Genomic DNA, 24568 nt, shown 5'->3' on the forward strand with positions numbered 1-24568 from the left:
GCGGTTACACATCCAAGCAGCAGCCACGCTCGACGTTGCTGGATCTGGTTATCTCGCTGTAACCACAGTACCCGTACACTGTGCAATTTAAGATATTCAAACAACTCCAACTGACAAGCACAACACTGCGATATGCATGTAAATAAAGCACTTTTCAAGCACTGCTGATTCAGAATAGAAGTGAATGTCTTTTAGCACCTTCTTCGGCCCTACTTGACCTTACAGAGCACAAAGTCCTGGCTTGAGAAAGGAATACCCCAGCACAAATGACAGGGAAAATGAAATAATAAGTAGGCATTACGCATAATAATAAGTCAAGCCCTTCAAAGACCAATCCAATGGCCAAAGTCTTCTCAGTAGCATCCATGAATTTTCTGTCAACTTTGAAAAGTTAGACAAGTACCAGGATGAGAATATTTGTCTGCACGTACAAAGCTGTCCTTAGTTTAATAGCTATTCTTAGTTGTCTACGAAAATTGCCTATGAGACCATCCGTAGTATAATAAAGTAATGGAAGTTTACGGATGAAACCTTACTTAAACGTGATCTTCTCAAATTTTGTAAATACTTCCAAAAGATATACTGACCCAAGTTTCCCACGTCGTATTGAAGTCTTTCTTCCCACCAAATATATAAAGACAATACCGACAGCATGATTAATTTTAACGTTAAAAGCGTTAAAAACTGTTAACACGCAATGTTTCTTTCTATAATGAATTCCAAATTATGTCGAATTCTCTTATTTCTGTAACGTTTAATGTACAGGTTTATCGCATGCAATGTTTCATGCCGAAGAGACATTATTTTTATTTTTTGTTTAGTGGATCAAAGTAATTTACTGGAGGTAGTTAAGAACATAAAGTTTACTGTTCCTCAAACTTCAATCAACAATTTTACATGATTGAATCTAAGAATTGTTCTACTATAGTTAAAATGGAGAAGTCATTTTTATTTTAAGACTGCTGTAAAATGATAATGATAATCACGTTTCTTTAATATTTCCTGAAATTATTTTCTATTAGGGGTTCTTTGTCTTTGGTTACACTACAATTTTTAAGGAGAAACTGACAAAATCTTTTGCAAATATTTGTGACCTTCCCTGGAATCAAGCCTGTGACTTCTCACTTAGAGAGCCTTGCTCCTACGCCATGGCGATCGTGTTGTAAGCCTAGCACGCAGTTGTATAGGGAGACGTCCCTTCGATGAACTGTAGGGATGAAGTAAGTCAGAAGGAAGGGAAGGGGGTTGAAGACTCGAGTGAGACTTTTAACATAAAACTTCGACTCCTGGATCTCGCAAGAATGGCCTCTCTCCGGGCAGACTATTGTTGTGGCTTACAAATAACACCGAGTTAAACTTCTTATTTTCAAGGCGTAATTTCGTCGGAAAACTTTCAGTGAAAAGCCGAGAGATAATATTTTCTCACAATAACTCTTCGTAGCGTTTTCTAACGCGTATATTTAAACCGCAAGGTTTATTCATTTCAATAGATTTTTGTTCAGACGGAGGAAGTTCTTTTTAGAAACTACATTTCACAAATAAAACCTAAAAGTTTGTTTTACTTCATGTTTTAATGTAATAAATCGTAAGCTTTTTAATCTTTTCAATACTTAGATTATCAATTTCTTTAAATTTTTTGCTAAATTTTCTCTCAGTGGTATAGAAAAGCTAAAATTGGACACACACACGCGCGCGCTCGCGCCTTATTCTCTTAACAGATAAATAAATGAACTGTTAAATAGACCAACTGCACATAGGGGTTAAAATAGTGTTGCAAACCCTTGAATACCTATATTTTTGTGTCTCCAACTTTCTAACGTCTTAGTAAGATGATATTTAGTACTCACGTGCCTCATTACTTACATACAAAATAAAAAGAAATTTAATTAAGATAAAACTTCCACAGGGGTTGAAATGGGGTTGCAATCTCTAAAGGAATTATATCCCGATGTCCTAAAACGAAGAAGTTTGACACACGTGTTTTATGCTCTGAACAGACAAATAAAAGATTTTTTATCAAGATCAACCATCCATATAGGTTTGAATGGGTTGCAATCCCTAGAAGAACTATGTTTTTACAACTTCCCCATGTCCTAGAACGATGGAATTTGACACACATGTTCCACAAAGATCAACCGTCAATCTTAAATGGGGTTGAAATCCTTAGAGGAACAATAATTTTGTTTTATAACATTCCAATGTTCTAAAGAGACGAGATTTGACATACGCACGTGCCACATGATTTACATAAAAAAATCAAAATAGACATTTTATAAAAATCAAACAAGTACAGTGGTTGAATGGGATTTTAACTCCTATAATAACTATATTTTTGTTTTTACAACTTCCCGATCTCCAAAAAAGATTACATTTGTTACACACGTTCCTCATCACCTACATAGAAACAATTATTTTCATGAAAATCAACCCCCGTAAGGGTTTAAATAGGGTATAAATCCCTAGAAAACCCGTTGCTGTTAAACATACAGCATTCCTAGAACGGTTAAATTTGACACACCTAGGTATTATGCCTTGAAATACTACAGCATCGGGAATAACTTAGACCAGGAGAAGCTTAAAACCTGGAAATAGAGACTTTTTCATTAAAGTAGGCTTCTCAGGCCGTGTATGTATACGTGTCTTTGGCCGTTGAAACAAGGGCATCTCTACAAGGGCGTGTATATAATTTAATAGATCCAAACCAGATATGCTTCTCCAGACGCTAAACCTGAAGTAACAGCCAGTGGAAATGTTTTTGCCCTTTCAACCTTTTCTAAATGGACTCTGAAATAATAATTACCATACACATGTCCACTTTTATGATATTTTAAAATATGAGTTATTCTAAAATTGATCAGGAAATTGGAATATCTTCAGTGACAATAAATAGCTTTCAGGAGTGTTATTACGTCATTATAAATGGTATGACTATGACGTACCTGTTATTCAATAGTTATTCGCATGCGAAACCTCGGGCAAAGTGTTAGTGTTTGTTTCTATATCAGGTTATTTGAATATTATTGTAAATGAATTCATAGATTTATCTCTTTCAAAGCTAACCATTTTTTTACTAGAAATTAGATATTCAACCCTTGGGACTGAGCTTAACAAGGGTAAGGGCTTCAGGAAAATTGAATATCCTTACGTATCTTCTGTGAACGTTCCCCTCATGTTAATGTTCAGTCCTAAAGGGCCATTAAGAATCACTAAAATTTCCTTACTGACATATAGAAAATATATACGTAAAAAACGTAGTAAATATTTGGTGGTAAAATGTAAAGTTACTAATGTTCAATGCAAACTTCCAGGAAAATAACTAAAACTTAACACTATTTTAACGACTATTTAACTTACAAAGGAAGTGGCCAATCCAGCAAAAACAGCACTATCTCCAGCGCTCGACACGTTGGTCTGAGTTATTAGTTTTAGTTGTAACAGATGTTTCGTAATTACATGACGTAAGAAACCAGATCGCACTTAACTCCGAGGACAAGATCAAGTAAAGAAAACGTGTAGCAAAGTTTTACTCTAACTTCCGCTTTATGACAGGACAACGGGGGGGAGGGGGGGGTTAACGTTAAAGTGGGAAGTTTTTCCGACATCGGACTCTTTTGAAGCAAACTCCAACCTAAATAACATTTCGCGTCTTTTATTTTGTGTTTTAAAATGTCATTACTGCCATACAGTTCAATTAAATTGTTTTTTTATTAATGATAGTAATAATTATTTATTTTCATATCCGATAAATAAAATCACTAAATATTATATGCTAGTTTCATTTTCTTAAATATAAAAATGCTGTATTAACGGAGCACTTCGTCTGCTTTCGTAAATTTTGGTTCAATAACAGACCCTCAAATGAAACAGTTTCACTGTTCAATTCAGCTAAATTACATGAAGGTATAGACAAATATTAAAAGTCGTTTTCATAGCATGATTGAGACAACTTCACCATCTCAAAAGTATTGGGTATAGCAGAGAATGGCCAGAATTGCCTCATAATCTATAAAGTTGGGATCAAAGGACATACAACTGTTCCAGTATGACGATTTATGACATTTGCAACATCTTAAGATGTTTAAACTATACCGTTATTCTACCAAACCTTTAGTATTTGAATTATGTTAGTTTACTTAAGTATCCATTTAAGTACTTTACTACCACAAGCTGGAATCGAAGAGGATGCCGTACTGGAAACAAATTTACATGATTGCCTCTCGTGAACCCCACTCTACCCCCTCCCCTAATCGCAACCGAAACGCTTATCTCCTCCAACCGGGATTGAAAGCAGGGATGTAAGGTCTCTTCTGGCTTCTGCTTGAATCGAATCACGAGGATGGAATGTTATTGAATTAAGAGGAAGAAATCTCCTCTTACGAAACAGAGCGGTACCCTCATTATACATTACTAGCAGTTACCCGCGGAATTGCACGCAATTTCCTATGCTTTACACGTGTATCAGCACTGCTGTTTCGAGTGAATAATATTTCCAACGCCAATGTTGAGTTTGCCTTGTTGCCACGATCATGGAAATCTCCCAAAAAGGATGGTCAATATATATATATATATATATATATATATATATATATATATATATATATATATAGTATATTTAGTAGCCTACTGAGATCTCAAAGACAACTAAGATGAGTTTTATAAGTTTTTAAATGTATAGTAAATGTTAGATAGTAACTTTGTTTTTTATATATAATACTAAATATGTATCAGCTAAAAATATACTTTTATATATATACGGGAGAGATGGTTGTATTTGATTAATGGATAAAACTTTACTTGGAAAGTACACTCTCATTGAGGGCCTCTTTCCTATCACGGGTGGGTATATGGGTGTATCACAAATATATACTTCGTTTCACAAATATAAAAAAAATCGAGAAGTTTTATGCGAGTTGCAATTGATTTGTCAAATGAGTTTAATGAAGTACAATGTAGTCTCTATAAATAATCAAGATGTATTACTGAGTGACTCCGATTTTTCCATAATAACTATGCACTTGTTATTGCTTTTAAAAACAAAACAAAAATTTACCACAAAGAACTTTCAGCTAAACAAGGTGCTGGATTAAAGCTTGTGTGCTGTTAAAAGGAAAATTGTACGATTCAAAACAAGTTTTTGTATCTGAAAGTTTCCGCTGAACGTTTGTTTCCAAGAAGCCCCAGGCTCTGGTATCTTTAACTTTGCGCTTTGTCTAAGACTCGTCTCTTAATCAAAAGTTAGAGTTGAAGTTATTTATGGCTGTAAATACTTTCAGTTGTGTAGCCTGTTGTCATATGCCTGTACATTCACTGGCTCTTCCAGAATAACAATATCATTCCTTCAATAACAATTGGTGTGGGGGTGTCTTAGATAAACGAAACAGGCTGTACATTCATTGGCTCTTCCAAAATAACAATATCATTATTCCTACAATAACAATTGGTGTGCGGGTGTCTTAGATGAACGAAACTGCCTGTATATTTATTTTCTCTTTCAGTATAACAATATAATTCCTTCAATAACAATTGGTGTGGGGGTGTCTTAGATAAACGAAACAGGCTGTACATTCATTGGCTCTTCCAATATAACAATATCATTATTCCTACAATAACAATTGGTGTGCGGGCGTCTTAGATGAACGAAACTGCCTGTATATTTATTTTCTCTTCCAGTATAACAATATAATTCCTTCAATAACAATTGGTGTGGGGGTGTCTTAGATAAACGAAACAGGCTGTACATTCATTGGCTCTTCCAAAATAACAATATCATTATTCCTACAATAACAATTGGTGTGCGGGTGTCTTAGATGAACGAAACTGCCTGTATATTTATTTTCTCTTCCAGTATAAAAATATAATTCCTTCAATAACAATTGGTGTGCGGGTGTCTTAGATAAACGAAACAGGCTGCACATTCATTGGCTCTTCCAAAATAACAATATCATTATTCCTACAATAACAATTGGTGTGCGGGTGTCAGGTGAACGAAACAGCCTGTACATTTATTTTCTCTTCCAGTATAACAATATATTTCCTTCAATAACAATTGGTGTGCGGGTGTCTTAGATAAACGAAACAGGCTGTACATTCATTGGCTCTTCCAAAATAACAATATCATTATTCCTACAATAACAATTGGTGTGCGTGTGTCAGGTGAACGAAACAGCCTGTACATTTATTTTCTCTTCCAGTATAAAAATATCATTCCTTCAGTAACAACTGGATGTGCGGGTATATTAGATCAATGTGCGGGTAGTGTAGATAAAAGTTTTTATTGTTGTACTAATAGAAATAAACGTCTGTACACTAAATTTATTCACATATTTCTCAAACAGCCTAACTGCACACTGGATTATTATGTTTATTAATAGATATATTCTTCATACTGGTAATTTGCACATTTTAATCAAACCCGAATATTTCATGGATGATATCTACATACAATTTTATTTTGTTCTATTTAAACAGCACTAGCACTGAACGATAATCAGAAAGTACAAATTATGATTTAGCATGAAATAGAATTCATTATGATTGCAAACATCGTAACTTTTTTAGAAGGTAGTTTTACAAAGGACTATTTATACATAATTGTATTAGCTTAGGAGATAGTGAAGGACCTCCATTAAATATTCTTTTACAATCGTCAGCACAAAAATGTTATTCATTTCGGCAACAGAGTTAACAAAGTAATTTTATCATTCCCAGCGATTTGTCATGAACTCATCAACGGAATAAAACGTGTTCGACATTAAAAGATCTCGTAATAGAGCTTTGAAACGTTTCTTTGTTGCCAATTCTTTGATGCACTCCGGGAGTCTGTTGATCACTTTAACACCAACCTGCGATGGAAGTTGTTCATAAGCCATCGTTCTGTGAGACTGGACTCTCAGGTTGTCCCTTCCCCTCGTATTATATCCGTGGACGTCACTACCCTGTGTCAATTCGCATTTGTATCTAAAATACAGGGCAACTTCCAGGATATAGAGGCAGGGCAAAGTCAGTAATCCCAAACTCCTGAAGGCATCTCTACACGACTCTATAAATTTTTAATTTGCGATGATTCTGACTGCCTTCTTTTGTAGCCGAAAGGCTGTTTCAAATTTGTATTTTCCGCAGCCACCCCACAGTCTTATTCCATAAGAAAAGTGTGGGTATACTAGCCCATAATAGGCCATTTAAATAATTTACTCAGAACAATATTTGGCTAAGTTCCGCAGAGCAAAGATACCATTGACAACATTGGAAAATACACGTCGATTTGATCACTCCAGGTCAGCCCTCTATCGAGGTGCATTCCTAGGAATGTAGCAGAATCGACTTCCTCTATAAGAGAATCGTTCACTATGACCACTGGTAAATTTTCATTACCTTGCTGCCACATGTTGAAATTAATGAAGTTTGTTTTTTGATTGTTTATTGCAAGGTTTATTGCGATGTTCCATATCGTCTCATTTTGCTCGGAGGAACACTATTCATTCAGATATTGCCATATTATACTTTCAGTTCTCATTCCGTCTGATAAGAATATCAACTTCATGATTGGCTAACACATCACATCACACTGCTGACTGAAACGAATTGTAAACGAGGTACAATAGCCTATCGTGATTATTATATTGAATACCACTCAGTTTACAAAAGATACAATTTGTGAAGTAAAACACTTTTAAAAGAGACAAAGTTTTGTTACCTCAAATACAAACTTTCCCTAGACTGAAATCAAAGTCGTCTGTGGCTCTGGAATCAAATTTGCATCATCCCTCCTCCCAGTCTGTGATGGCCCTCTCTTACTTTGTGCCAGTCAAAGACTCCACAGTTACAGCGCAGGAGGGGGTGGGGAAGGTAAAGGGGAACGAGTCTCCACTTGGAATCAAATCACAGGAATACAGCGCTGTTGAATTAGAGGGGGACTTTCTCTCGTACTACAATATAAATGTAAGGTTATTTACTTAACTCGTTTGGGAAACGCCCATCCTTTATTTTCTTCACATATACAGAAGAAAACGTGTCGGTCTGAAAGTAGAACTTTGCTTTCTTTATAAACATGATACGAGTAAGTCACACCACGTGTGACGTGTGACGTGTAACACTAGGCTGAGGCTGTGTGCAAGATTTCTAGTCTATAGCTGCACGTATTACTATGTAACATGATTAAATATCATTGTTTTACTCTGTTTGTTTACAAAGGTTTTAATTATGTGATTTTCTTGTTGCCATCATGGTTATACGTATAATAATGGTCACTAAAGCTCAGTCAAATCCTATGGAATGATACGCACCAGTAATCTAACGCGATACTGCATATGAAGAAACGCTTCATTCAAAATTGTTCATAGGTGTTCACATACATTTGGTATACCAGGGTCAAAATAAAGATTTTTTTTGTTTCCTTGTAGGAACCCTCCGTCAAGTCATTCATGCCTGTTTGTATCATTCCATAAAGCAAGCATTAAAACTAAACATAAAATGCTTCAAGTATCGCTTATTAAATCATGAATAACATTTGCGATTATCAAATCATCGCAAAATTTCACCAAGCGGAAGAATGATTGAATTTTGAAACGTATTACTGCCTCATACAGACATGAAATAAAAATCTATAATTTTATCTTCTTGGAAAAGATATAATTTAGCCTAAATTGGAACACGATAATAATGTAGAATACTGCACTGAATTATTTACTAATGAGACAGAACAGAGACAAGTAATTTACATTTCATTATACAAAACAAAAAACAGTTAACAAGCGGGGTACGTTTTGAAGGCAAATTTGATTTTTTAAATATTTTGGCTTGAGTTTATGTGACGACTAACCATCAGTCTTTCTATCTATCTGCCCACATAACATCTCGGAAATTGCCTGGGCGTTAGTGAACATTATATATTTATTATATTATTAACAAAAATTACTCGCTGTTCTCAATTTAGACTTTTCTGTCACACATATGTTTACATAGCTACATGTTATCAGAGGACCACCTGTCAACCGTTATTTAATATTCATTGAATACTATTAAGTCAATCTTGTTAGTCTCTCGTATTTCTGATGTGTGAATAATGTGTACAATGCTCCTGGTTTGTTGGGTGACGTAAGTTATGATTATTCTGATATAGGATTTACCTTATAAGCCTTAAATTTACAGATATAAGTTTGAATTTTTTAAGTTTAACTTGTTCACTTGTCAAATTTGAGAATGCCATATTCATCACCATAAATTAATCAATTTTTAATTAATGTGCCCGCTTAATCTTGAGACATCTTAAGATATTTTAACAACTTGAAGAAGAGGACGGATTCCAAATCTCGAAATATGCTTTTTTGAACATATAATAAAGATAGTAATTGTCTGAAATCCTTTTATCCCCTCTATTCATCCATTGTTAATGATTAAACTTTAAACAAAGGACCACCTAGTGTTATTGTGCACATGATTCTGGTTAAAGAAATATGAGGATGTTTGTTACGAACGTTTATAATGACAAGCTGTTAGTTTCAGGATTGTTATTCTTCTTTAAAAATTAATTTTAAGTACAGACTATAATTTACCGGTAGTGTTTTTAGAAACGTTACTTTAAACCAGTGGCGTAGTTACCTTGGGTGGCACCCGGTGCGGAAGTTGGTGGTGTCACCCCATCGAAAGTAAAAAGCAATAAATTGTATATGATAAAGGTCAGGGGTATATATATTTTTTTCTTTTTATTATCTATTACTATAGAATAATACACGTTTAACAATTCACGCCAACCAAACACAACACACTTCACGAAAACAATGAGAAATGTTGCAACTGAAACGTCAAAAATTGCGAGTATGGGACGGGGAATCCCCCACGATAGCGCCAGGCTCTTTTGCGGAAATCCTCGAATTATACATAGAGCTGGGCTAATGCTAGTGAAGGAATCCCCGAAAAAGAATTTTTTGTGCTAGCGTTTATTTGACTTTTTTTGTACATTGTTCTTAAAGTTGAGAGACCGGGTGGGTGTCATCCCAAAAAAGGTTACACCCGGTGCGGCCCGCCCCCCCTTTGCTACGCCCCTGCTTTAAACCATTATAAGGTCTATAAATTAAAGTGGAAGTTAACATAGCTCGTGTGTGAAAGTTCCTATATGCTCTAAAATAAGTTTGATTAGAATACATTCTATTCCGTATACGATGTCCATAGTTTAATTATAAACAACACATTAACACATACACACACCCTCATGTGACCAAATGCGGCTAGACACGATGGCGGGGGTGCGGCGCAAAACTGAAAGCCAACAATTGATGGATCTTACACATTAGTAGCGTGTTACGATAATGAGTTAAGTTGTCAAAGAGACAACGCGACTTGGAAGTAGAAAGTTTGCGGAAACAACAGCAAAAGCATTGTTTGAGCTGCTCCCCTGTTTTGTCAAAGTTCAGATGTGTTGGACACGTTTTACTCAGTCTCAAGTTCCACCTCTTCCTATTCCCTGTAGTAAATTCCTCCATCTCATTTTTAAGGCTGATTGTCACTTTGGTCTGATCTAAACTTGATGAGATTCAGGAAGGTTCCGAATCACCTCTCTTCTAAGACTGGGATTGTCCAAAATCATCTTCAAAATTTGGTTAAATTACAGATCAACCTTGAAGTTAAGTAGTTTTCCACAATCCGGTGTATGCATAAAATATGCGAATATTTTCGTAATGCCTCAACGTACGCAAATAGAGAGAGAATGAGAGAATATGTTTAATAATAATTGAGTGTTTAATAAAGGCTACTGAATATATTCAGCGAATTTCAGAACTTATATTTTGTGTTTTGCAGCACCTGAAAAAAAGCTAACCTCATTACGTTGTTTTATTTTTTGAAACATACTCGTGTTTTGTTATCAAATGTCCGTCATCCCTTACAATTCTTGACAGTCAAATAGTTCGCTAACGCTCAGCCAATGAGACTCACTTGAATGGAGGTTTTAGTTAGTACCATATTTCTATGAACACTAAATTGAATGTTATTGTAACGGAAATGTATACTTCTACAACAGAAACCGCCACACAAGACATAAAGAGCTGGGTGTTCTATATTCCCCGATATGAGAGACTTGTAAGATTTGCATCACAAAGGCACCGAGTAAGATTACATGAGCGCGGACCAGCTTATAAAGATCCCTGTACTGTATATTTAGCCACATCAGTACATTCTCATGGTAAACTATGCATGAAAGCGAGCCTTTGGATGTATTTAAGTGAGCATGTTAGCAACCAATTATCAGCATTAAACCAATAGTAGAATAAAGTAATGTCAAAACATTATTTCGTAAATCGAAAAGGATACGATATTTTGAATAACAAGAACGATTTTTTAATCTTCATTTCTTTACTACGTTGTAATACCGATATATTTCATCAAAGTAAGAAAATCAAAATACTTAAAAACTACATTTAAACCGAATAATGTATTTGCACAAATTTACTGTCTGTTAGAAAATGGATCGATCTACAAATAAATGTTTGCAGAAACTAGGAAAAGAAATGAACTACAAAAAGGACCTGTGACTTTTGTCCTATATCTTGTTGTTAGGCTACAAAACGCTCGCATTTACTAATCGCAACCAACATGGAACAAAATAGAAATTAATATGACTGTGTTATCAACAAAATTTACTGACACCAATAATAATCATTATTCAACATTAAGGCATTACAAACATTTTAAATTACAGTTTTCAACTTCCACATAGTGCAGCATCAGAAGTCTGACACTGTCACAGGCTTGATTCCTAGAATCTGGAGTCAACGGACTTGCACCTGATGAGACCATTAGAATACTTCTTTATCTAGATTACATTTTTTGAGCTTCTTCTTCACCGAATCTTTACAGATTTCTTCAGATGGACGTTGCATCCAGATTCCAAAAGTCAAGTAAAGTATAAAGGAAGGTATGCCTCATTTCCCCGGCGAAGTTAGGACTAAGAAGCCCTCTCTAACACTTAACCAGAAGGCTAACGGCTTAGAGGTGACTTCAAAACTACCATCATTGGCCGGGCAGCCGGCTGCTTGCAAGGACAGGATCACCCATCCAAGCAGCAGCCACGCTTGACGTTGCTTGATCTGGTTATCTTGCGATCCAGGTTATATCCGCCACACTGCGCCATTGGCCATTGGTCAAGTCAGTGATAGTGCCAAATTTCAGACGATGCGCTAAGTGGAACTGGACATGGAGCTGAACTCAACATTAGCAACGATTTACTGTTACTTCCTATCATTTGGCAATAGTAATTAATATTTTTATCTCACAAAATGTAACATTGTAATTGTTATATTATATACATCGAAGTGTAAACATCGCTAAAAAACTAGTGAAATAAAAGTTTACAATGACATGGTCTAAATTGTAACAACTCATAGAACAACAAACTTCATAGAACACAAACTCATTTTAAATTACTAGTGTTGTTTGTACTTTCGCCTAAAAAAAGATTTATATCAGATAAAATAAGCATTGAGTTTTTTTGAGATATTTTATTATTAATCTTGAAATTGTACGCTTCTAGAAATCTTTTTCGTCAAGATTCAAAATATTTTTAAATAATATTTTTATTTTTTAAGATGATAATTATTACCAACATTAGTCGTAACTGAAACACCTCCTGTGTCAAATAATTTGGTGTATTGGTGGTTAAATAATCAAATTCAGTTGAAAACAATTATTGAATGATTTAATACAATTTTCCTTTGTTAATTACTTTTAGTCATATTTTTTGAATATTTTGGGTCTTGTTTCTGTACGGAGAGATCTAACGACGTCGATAATTTAGTCTTCAACACGAGCGCCCTCTTACCTGTGTAGACGATTTTGATTTATTATTCTGAAATGTACGCGGGGACGTTTCGCTCGTCGGGGAGAAGCGCCAATTTCGCCAATAAATACGATTTCACCCTCCGAGGTTGAACACAATAAAGGTGAGGGCTGCGGGTAATTTGAATTCCCTCGCGTTTCTCATTGAACGGCTCCTTGAAAGAATAATAATCCTTCCCGAAGATGCGTTCGAGGGGAGAACGTAAAAACTGTTTAATGAAAAGGGCATCCGGGAATAATTATGGAAATGGGGACGCAGGAAGCTGGCGGAAAATAGGTTCGAGAAGTTGGGAAATTGCTTCGGTACCTGGCACGTGCTCTGTGAGGAAATTTTGTGGGAATACGCGAAATCGGAGGGTAATTTGTTAAAGCACCTAATTGAGCAAACTTTAAGGCAATAACTTCTCGGGGGGTTTTTTCAAGTGTAGATAAATAAAGGGATAATGTGGGGATCTTAGGGGATTCATAGATTTCAATGGGCTTCCCTTCTTTGGTAGTTTGAAGATGTCCACATGACATCTAATTACGAACTGAAATTGAAGATATTGAAGAATGAGAGGAATACAAGAAAGTCATAGTGCTGGCTGACGTTACTGTATTGGTATGTTCTATTACAGAAATACCAATTATTTTCAGAGTGTCGCACTTAATATCAATCAAAACAGCAAGATAATTAATTAGGTTTAGATTAAAGAATTGTAGTTTTGAGAGTATTACAGCTTAAGATGTTTATTTGGTAAGCTTTAGTATACTTTTTGTTACATGATTTGTGTTCAGTATATTGTTGTATATATTGTACTGGTTTAAACTTAAAAGTTTTCTAGATATATTTGATAATATGTAAGAAACATGTTTACATACTAGCAGTTACCCGCGGCTTCGTACGTAATTTCATGTTGAATAATAGGAATACCATGGGCACATTTATAGTCATTGTAATTTACTTCGGCCTTAGTAATTTTCCTTAGTTGTCTTGCATTATTTCCTTGGCAAGAAAATATAACTTATACACACACACAGGTCATAACAAAGATGCATACTTTGGTTATAAAGACTCTACTTTCGGCCTTTGACATTTACTTACAGTCTAAGATATTTATGTTGCCATTATAGAGTGTGCTTTGATACTGTGATCAAGAAGACATATACGAGTACAGAATCAGATCTACCAAATCTATTTCTTTCAAAATACAACTGAGATAGATTTTACAGATATTAAATTTATAATAAAATTTAGATTGTAACTTTGTCTTTTTTATGTCTTCATTACAGTACACACTAGATACTGCATACTTAATTGCTAAAATGTTAAAAGTTATTAGTCCTAAAAAAATATTTTTACATGGATAAACTCTTTGCTCAATAGCGATTCCAGAAAAATCGTAAGAATTGGTGTTATTATCAAGCTTACTCCTTTCTTTCAAGAAGATAAATGTGTTTAATAATATTTAAATCAATTAAACATATAGTTGTGCTGTTAAAACACTGTTTACATAGGAAAGTTAATTACATTTATCAGGCTCTTTCTACTTTTGCAATTATAAGCCTATATCTTAGAGACGAGTTGGCTGTAGCCTGGAGGGGTTTTCGAATCAGGAATAGGACTATATGTTAGTCAAAAACTCTAAGAATGCTCTTATAAAATATCAGCAAAATAGGACTAGTTTTTATTGATTGAGTAGACACAGAGACACCATTAAATATTTATATAACAATGTATTTTATTATTTATTTTATTATTTATTTTATTATTAAATTACACTTATGGACATGATAAACGTTTTACATTCAAATTAACTTAGTTATTATTTGTTCCTAATCTTGAAAATATTTTAATTTTTAAACGTTATATTAAAGCATGGACATACGTGATTGGCGTTAACAATGTTTGAAGCGCGTACCACGTTAGATGCATTTGTAAATATATCCTGTATGTGAATATTAAGTTTAGCTCTATTTCACGTTCCGCTTAGTGCGGAGTCTGAAATCTTTGCAGCGACGCACACAAAGATTCTATTATATTTTCTATATTTCCATGATTAAGTACAAAGTGAATAAGACACAGGTTTTGGGAAATTAACCTTAATGGTCCATTTTCGTATTTTATTATTCTATTAAGCTTTTATTCTTTACCCGCTGTACCACAACTGAACGACTCAGATAACTTCCTTCAGATAATCACCCTCCACCGCCTTGTTCCTCCTACTTAAGATCACATTGTCATCTCAGAGAATCTAAGTCATGTTCTCCAGAGCTATTAAGATTAAGACCACACTCTGAGATTACCAGAGCTGATTGTACAAGACCGGAATTCATATTAAATAAAGAATGGTACTATACCCTATCGGAACAGTTCCAAATGTTGTAGATTTTATTACATGTTTCGGAACGAAAGTTCTTCCAAAGGAAAAATACTTGAGATTGATCACCTAAATTATTCTACATGGATCTCGACAGGAGGTGGCCCATACTCCCATCCTTACCCATCCAGAATATCCTGTCACTCCGGAAGCAGCGCGAAGGTCCTTATAGGACTATGTGCAATTTAGTCGCTTCTTGTCTAAGAGAACGAAAAAAAAACAATGTGACAACTGGTTCCTCTTCTATCTACCAGATTTTGTATCCAGTAAGAGATCTGGAAGGGGGTTGCCTCCCCAAATAATCGTGCGAGAAAAGAAATTATCTGAAAAAGTTGTCATTTTTACACAGCAGCATTAATTCTAATCGCACATTTCATTAAGTTCTCTGTTCAAACCACAAACCATTTCAGTAGTGAGGCAGACTAGTTCTTGGAACTCTACGGCTCGTAATTTAATCCTTTCTTTTATACACGTGTAGAAATAAATATCAATTTTCAAATTAGGCATTATATTTTATTGTATTAGTAACTCAGGAGATTAACCATCCATACGGACATGGTATGTTAACGTACCGGGGAGTATGTCAGTTGGTTCTGAGGCCCGAAGCTAGGGGTTCCACAACGCAACTCTGATTGATGTTGAAATATTTCCTTCCCAAGTTAATTGAGTCTTTCTCCACAGATGGTTTACCGACCGCTCACTTTTTCCGTGCTTTAATTTACATCATTAGATTAGTTATCTGTTTTGTAACTAATGCAAGGGTATTATTAATTGCCTGATTTCATACCTTGCGTGTGTTGTGATAATTTTGCTCTAGCAGAAATCCGTCTCAGAGAAATTACCAGAGAGGGCAGCCACTTACATAAGATTAGGAGAATTAAATAAGCTATTATTCATGTTATCCATAGTAATACAGTATAATGGATAGATCACAGTTCCATTTACTTACTGACTTACTTTATTGTTTGGAATTACAGTCATGCTCTCTGACACCGTCTGTCTCTAACCACAACGGTCTCGAGCATCTCGTCTTCAACATCTTCCTGGGTCGACCGCTCTTTCTTTTCCCACTTGGATTGCATAAGACTACTTCTAAGTCATCTATCACAAGATGCACGTGAAGCCAAAGAATTTGGTGATTTTGACAATAACTAACTCATTGTTGAAAACAATGTTTTCAGCTTTTAATTTCACCTTATCCTGCATCATCCCCTAAATCTATGTCAAGATCTTCTTCGACCATCTCTTAAGTTACTCTTTGAGCGTATCACCACCTAGTCCATTACTAACTTCGTCTCATAGTTTCTTGCACATTGCATTCACTGGTCCCCTAATCTTTGTCAAGATCTCCCTCACTCATCTCTTAAGCTACTCTTTTTATCATCACCTAGTCCATCCTCACTCCACCTCATAGTTTCTTCCACATTGCATTCACTGGTTCCTTAATCTTTGTCAAGATCTCCCTCACTCATCTCTCAAGCTACTCTTTTTATCATCACCTAGTCCATCCTCACTTCACCTCATAGTTTCTTGCACATTGCATTCACTGGTTCCTTAATCTTTGTCAAGATCTCCCTCACTCATCTCTTAAGCTACTCTTTTTATCATCACCTAGTCCATCCTCACTCCACCTCATAGTTTCTTCCACATTGCATTCACTGGTCCCTTAATCTTTGTCAAGAACATCCTGACCCAACTCTCAAGCTACTCTTTTCTATCATCACCTAGTCCAGTCCTCACTTCACCTCATAGTTTCTTGCACATTGCATTCACTGGTCCCTTAATCTTTGTCAAGATCATCCTGACCCAACTCTCAAGCTACTCTTTTCTATCATCACCTAGTCCATTCCTCACTTCACCTCATAGTTTCTTCCATATTGCTAAATACGAGTATGACAAAATATGATGATGATGATGAAAGCGTATAGTATCCTTGATTTCTTCGTTAAAGTGACTCAAAGCTTTACAAACATGCTGTATCTTTAATAAAGAATATATCTAAGCAATGAGTGCGATTCATCTCTACATTTGAGTTGATGGGGTATCCCCGTTCCACCCGAATTTTATCCTGGACACACCACTGCCTTCTACAAATTGGGAAGAAAAGGGAAAATCTGAAATAAAACTATCTGACACAGGAGAAATTAGCGAAATCTCACATGCTGTGAGACGCTCTAACTTCTCTTGAATCCAATACCGCATCCACTTCATTGCATTTGCCCATCACTTCTCCACGAGTGGTTCAATTTGGGGTCAAACAATGTGGTTCTCAACACACCCGGTCGGGGGCACTACACTAATGACGTGGATGCTGAACTGGATAAGATTTTCAACCTGACAAATTTTGATCCAGATAATATACGGGAAACACAGCCACCCTCGCTCGTTGTAACTAGGGAACCCCCGCTGGATTTGATTACCATTTAAAAGCAAGTGATTCGTTAAACGTGTATATACACGCGCTTATGGTGTTCTATGTTTTTGTTTACGGACCCAAAAAAGCAGTTCTGCTAAACGGCTAATTGGAAAGCAGAGTCACAATTATTTCGAGTCCCGGATCTCAAATCAAGGGGTGAGGTGCCCTGGTGCATGTCTGTCTGCCCTCTCCACCCCCACTCCAACTCGCTCTAGACTCTAGACAGTCTGGGGCTGTTCAGCTGTAACAGAGCGGGCTGCTGCGACTGAAGGGGCTTGGGGCACCCTCTCAATCAAACCTCGAGGGCTACGTATTCAATACAGGGAAAACTTTCTCCCGGTCGAAATTACGATGCAACTACACCACTCGTTTTGACTGAAATCCCCGACAAAATGGGTATGAGCCACATGAAAATTCAAATATTAATATTTAATACATCTAAATAAAATGCGAATAACCCTCCTGACTTTAAAACTTCGAATGATCTAAGTACTAGAATGATGTGTTATAAATCACAAAAAGTGCTATACAAATCATATCTATTACATAATAGGATTCCTTACAATTTCATGTCATTAATAAGGAAAATATTTTGTTTATAAAAAGAGTGTATTTATTTTGGGAACGAGTATTCAATTATTAGTTTTCTTTTATTTGAATAGTATTTAATAGTTTGACTATAGTTACTATACTATACTATAAATATACTATTTTAGACATACGGGTGAACTATTTAAAACCATACAATTTATCTATACTCTTATAAAAATCTATTAGTCTGTCTGTGTGTTAGTCAATTACATAAAACCTACTGGACTGATTGAACTGAAATTTCACATGGACATTAATAATTCGCTAATTAACATATAGGTTTATTCCTATTTCAAAAATTTCTTTCAAGCTACGCCCCACTGGTCTTAAAAAGTCCCTTAACACTCCATTATCTGTTATATTTATGGACTTGGCTTAATCAGCAGGTAGTAAATGTGTTTTTAATTACATGTCAAAGTTAAGAATAATAAGTATAATAATTTATACATATTTAAACCGGTGAATGTTTGTTTTTATCCATCTGTCAAAGTCAGTAACACTTTACAAATATTATGTTACGTACTTTTCTTTGCCTGGGTTTGTTTTGATTGAAATTTTAATCAAGATCATTAATATTCCATCATTTACTACAGTATGTTAACTGAAAAGCTAGGAACTACAACTACGGTGTTCCTCTATACTGTAGTGTTCCTCTAGACTTAAGGTATCTCCACACTGGCCTAAAATAGTTCAATTGTTATTGAGTTCGTTGAAGCTATTCAATAAAATATCATGAAAAAATTAAGACAAATGTGTGAAATTTCAAAGGTATTTATAAAAAAAACTGGTTAATTCTCCGACTTCGGAGAATTGTCTTAAAACTTAAATCTAATAGGGATCTGTGACTTAAATCTATGCCATATCTCAGGATTGTGAACAATGTCATCGAAAAGGTATATGCTTACGGTTTCTCTTTATTATGCTGATCCTCTTTTCTTTTCTTTTTTGTTACAATGGTCACGGAGGATTCATTTCTACTTAGTTTCAACTAAATTGCAAAGGATACTGTATAACTACTTTTGCAACAATTACAATTCTAATTAAATAAGGTTTTGATGTACTACTTAGATATTTCTAAAGCAAAAATGTTTATGAAACACCTGTTTTGTATTATATTATAAATGTTCCATAGTACCTTAGCCTTTTATTTTTACTCTTAGTTTGTATTCCATAAAAATATAAACTATATTATTTAATTAATGCAAAGAATTTACAGGGTTGTTGCAGAGCCATCTGAAGTAAATTTTCACTTAAAGACTATATTTTTTTTATTAAGTTCCCACTCTTTTTAATATGTTTATATTCCAGAATTTCTCACAATTCTTTAGTATAAGTGTAATGTTTTTGTAAAACTTTTACAAGTTCAACTGTGGGAAATTTTTTTTCCTATTAATTATTTCAGAATAAGCAGAACTTTATAGTAGTTTTAAGCCGATGATTACACGTATTGGAACGCTGGTCCCTGGGGTTTTCAAAATGCTGAATAATCCGATCATCCCAGAGTTCTGAAGTTCCGAACCACTCACATTTGAAAAAAGTTCCATATGGTAACTACTATCTGCCACAACAATACTATATGAAGTATGTGATATATAATAAATATGATACTCAATACTGAAACTAATCTTTCGCCAGCCACCCTCACTTCTCCCCCACACTCCTGTACCATATATTAGTCAACAGAGAGGCGATAGTTTCCCTCTCCCACACCTGATGGGGTATCTACCCTACCGTACACCTCGCTATTGCCCCTTGGGCCCCGGGGCGGCCGTAAAAGCAATTTTAGCCTCCCCCAAGACTGCGGTGCTTATCTTGGAGGGAACTCGTTCTGTTTGCTGCAGGATGTGGTATCACTGTAGGGGTTACTGCTCAATCAGGGTTGGCACTGCAGGTAATTAACCGAATGACCACAGAAATCTGGGCTCTGACTCGTTTGTGTTCTTCGATTCCGTTATCTCTTTAGGCTGTTACAATGAGGAAATTACCTCATTATCGTCTGTTTTGTGAACAGCTGGAGGTCGCTAGGTTTTGTAAGTAGATTTGCTATTATTTTCAAAAACAATCTCTTATTTTTAATTATTATAGACCTTTATTTGTGAAACCCGTGCATACTTTTACGTTGTTTTCAAAAGAGCATTTATAGTAAATATTTTCATAATGAATATTTATGTCAATGTTGATTTTAGCTCCAGTTCACCTTCATTGTTTTGTCTACTTCTTCTTCTTCGTCAATTTTTTCATCTCTTCAGACGAATATGATGACTCCAGATTCCAGGAGGTAGGTAAGTCTACGAGAACGTCAAATTTCAGCCGCTACGCTAAGAAAAAGATGGACTGGAGCTAAACTCAATATTCACATTGGCACCCTCCAACCATAACAAACTACGTTACAATGAGAAAATTACCAAACTACCTGTGTTTTTTTCTTAATTAATTTTATATTTTAAAATTATTATAAACATTTATTTTTTGAGACTCCTGCACACTGTTTGGTTTTTCAGAGATATTTTCAAAAGTAACATTTATAGCAAATATTTCCTGTTACAAAAACATCTGTGTTACACATCTCTGTGAATATTTATGTAAATGTAAGGTTAGCTCCAGCTTACCTTCCTCTTAGTGCAACATCTGGAACCTGATCCTGTTATAGACTTGATTCCTGGAATCTGTAGTCATGTTCGTCTGAAGAGATTCAAAAATAGTTGGCAACAACGAAGCTCAAAATGAACTTTTTACATCGTTTTGACATCAGAGACACTTGAACTACAAAGTATAGTGTAATCTAGATGAAGAGGTATTCTCATTGTCTCATGAGGTGCACAACTGAGTGCACTATGATGTTTTAGATACGATCTCTAAGCACAGTGGAGCAACCGAGTTTCCTACACCCAACGTAGATAGGGTAGGAGAGGTCGAGTCAATGTGAATGTTGAGTTTAGCTCCAGCATACCTTCCTCTTAGCTTCTGTTCATCTCCTCAGTATTACCTTTTTTAAGTCCATTTCATCTTTATTTTGAGCCCTCAAAACCTGACTTTTTTGGATCTCTTCAGACGAGCTTAATGACTCAAGAATTCAAGAGGAAACTCATCATTCACAATGATTCAACGCTTCCAACAATAGCTGCGTTACAATAAGAAGATTACACATCCCTCGTTTTTGAACACAGCATTTAAACAGCTGGCGGTTGCTTGGTTGATAAGTAGATTTGCTATTATTTTCAATAATAATCTCGGTAATTTTAAATTATTGTTGACGTTTTATTAAATTAAATTTTTAAATTATTTCTTACACTTGTGCACGCAGTTCAGAGACATTTTCAAAAATTATACAGTATGGAAAATGTTTTCACATAAACATCTCGGTTACCGTGAGTATTTATGTTGCAAATATAAAAATGTAAGTAAGCAACTATTTTTTTTTCTTTAGCGTTTTCCAAAGCGAAATATACATTAGTTTTAAAATAAATTTAGTTTCCTATGACAGACAAAACCTAAATATATTGTTATTGTTTTTGTTAATATATTGTTGAATTACGAAAGGTTTTTCTATTTCTCGAGTTTGTGAATATTTTATTTAAAAAAATTTAATATCGTCTGCGAGCTAGCCTGAAACATTTGTACATGAAGCCTATAACCTATAATAACTTATTAATTTTGAATATCTTAAAAACACAATATTAACGAACAATAAAATCAATTTGGTGACGAAAATCTCTGAAGCAATAAGATATCGGTATTGTAAACTGTACCTTGCAGAACACTAATGAAAAATCTACCCAACTGTAATTATCTTCAAATGTAGTTTAAATTTTATGTAGAACAATCAGAAATTCACCTTCCCATTGTAGCTGAACAATCTCACATGTTCAATAATTGTACAAGTACAAATCCTTGTATTCAAGAAGGATCAGTTGCCCACAGAGTAATTCCTGCAGCTATTGTCTCGTGCAGAAGGAAATAGCAAATCAATAACTTTAATTGAGTCTGCAGGTTTATTCCATACTGCAGATGGCTTATAACGCATTGTGAATGATTATAGGATATGGCACAGAAATGAATGAATCTCGTTATTTCTGAAGGTGGAATAGTTTTATTTCGTGAGAGTAATTTCGGGGTAGGGTACGATAAGCGGACCCGGTTTTTTATATCGAAATTGGCAAACAATATTACTTAATCATAACCATCGATACTGATTAATTATTTTGAACTATTAACTTAAATAATCTATATCAACAGCTGTAAACACTCTAAAATAATACACGTAGGATAATATTTAAATTTTACATAAGTAATTCTGGTTATTAAAAATAGCAGTCCATTTTAGAAAACTACACGACATTGTTTTTTCGTGGCTTCAACATGTTGGACTCGTACCGAAAAACCCATTATGTCAAATTTGTGGGAAAGAAACAACTGTAACTGTGAGAGGAGTAAATATGGTCGTCTTCAGTTTTCTTAATTTTGGTTATAATAATATGTTTGATCACTGTAAATATTAAATTCATATTTTAATTTAAAACATATGATTGGTTATTGAGGACTATAGGTACTTTTATATCGATTGATAATCTAGGATTTGAGATCCGAATATTAGGTATCGATGATAATATTCTTTGATATAATAAACCGGGTCCGCTTATCGTACCCTACCCTAATTTCGGTATAACGATCAAGTGGTTTATATAATAACATTCCTTGATTAAATTGTAAATGTCACATTTGTCTGCGATTGTGCGTTATGTGTTCATAACGGTTTAGTTGTTACACAAAACATAAATAACAATGTTAATGTTACAATCGAACCGTCGGGTCGCATCACGAATGTTTGTGTCACACATTTTGAGTTTGACAACAGCGATTCTTTATGTTTTTAGGGTAAACGCTGTTTCAATCAAGTTTGCTGCAGTTAAATTTAATTTCCTATTTTTATTTCTTCTAATTTCTTTTAATTCAGTTTAATTTATTTTGCCTCACTTTATTTTCCTTATATTTTATTTATATTGTTTTAATTTTATTGGTATACATTTACTTTTATATATTTCAACTTCATTTTGTTTTTATATCCTGTTCGATTTTTTAATTCCTTTACTTTATTCAATCAACTAAAGCCATGAAAATTTGTGGCTTTAAATTCTATTTTAGTCATTTGTCCTTTTAAAGAAAGAAATAACTAAAACCAACCAGGAAATAAGAATCCAGCTTTTTATTGAATATTTTTAGTTATTTCTGCGTATTTATTCAATATAGTTATAGAAAAATTCTAATACTCTCTTAATTAAAATACCCAATAATAATCTTTTTCAGTTCTTTTCATTATGAATAGTGAGTGTTAAGTTTATTTTAACTATTACAGTAAAAGTGATGAAATAAACTTATTCTTTAAAACCACAAAATTTCCTTTTATTATCAGTGTGAGACTTCTATAAACATCACATTGTTGTGTTCAGTTTAAGATAAATAGCGTTATTATTAAGAAGTAAATAGCCAAATGGTATTTAGTTACTTGAAATTTTATTGCAAAATGAATGATAATTTGCTCCATCTGGATACCATTACATCGGCATGACCATGTACACTTGGTCCCTTGCATACACAATGTGTGCAATGACAACCCCCATACAACCAGCGACAACCCCCATGTGCAGGATCCCATGTAATGTGCTGTGACCGTGTATCCCATGCGGGCTTAAACCTCACTGCTCATCCCTTCTTGTAGTCCAACACTACTATTTCCTACCATTTCAATTTCTAAAAGGCTAAATTCGAATTAAAAAAAAAAAAAAAAAAAAAACAATAAATATCTGAGAAAAGTTGTAGTGTCATGCTACTAAAAACCATAACCTGATTCACTAAAGACTTACCGTATACGAAGTCTATGGGAACTTGGAGAAGCAGAAGACATAAAACTTTGAGTTGGGATGTCTTCATGGCATTGTTTTAAAGCGATGTAGTTTGTTCATCTGTAACACAAAGTTACAATTAATTATATTCTTGATCTTAATTCTATAAAATTATTATTGGCTGAGCGTTGGCGAAGCCTATCACTCGTGGGGCTGGAAACATGTCCTCTCTCTGTCTATCTGTCTGTCTGTCCGCATGATATCTCGAAAACAAACCAATATATAGACTTAAAATGTTGCATGAAGCTTCATATTTAAATGAGGAACACTGAGTTAGATTATGGTCCATGTCACTACAAGTTATTATTGGTTGAGCGTTGGCGAAGCGTATCACTCGTGGGGCTAGAAAAGTGTCCTTTCTGTTTATCTGTCTCTGTCCGCTAATCTCGAAAAAACTTCTATGATCCTCTATCTATGATCCTGAAATTTTGCATGACCTTCATATTTATATGAGGAACACTGTGTTAGATTAT

General features: G+C 34.7%; 1 protein-coding gene across 1 annotated transcript in view; it reads right to left on the reverse strand.

Annotated features, from left to right (window-relative positions):
• The window catches only part of LOC124353722 (roundabout homolog 1-like), a 194360-nt gene extending 170204 nt beyond the window's left edge, over positions 1 to 24156 (reverse strand). Inside the window, exon 1 of the mRNA XM_046803694.1 lies at positions 24057 to 24156. Within this exon, the coding sequence (XP_046659650.1) occupies positions 24057 to 24123 (67 nt within the window). The 5' untranslated portion in view covers positions 24124 to 24156. The remainder of the gene's footprint in view (positions 1 to 24056) is intronic.
• Positions 24157 to 24568: the final 412 nt, after the last annotated feature.

The sequence above is a fragment of the Homalodisca vitripennis genome, chromosome 2 (assembly GCF_021130785.1).
Source record: "Homalodisca vitripennis isolate AUS2020 chromosome 2, UT_GWSS_2.1, whole genome shotgun sequence".
Classification (NCBI taxonomy): domain Eukaryota; kingdom Metazoa; phylum Arthropoda; class Insecta; order Hemiptera; family Cicadellidae; genus Homalodisca; species Homalodisca vitripennis.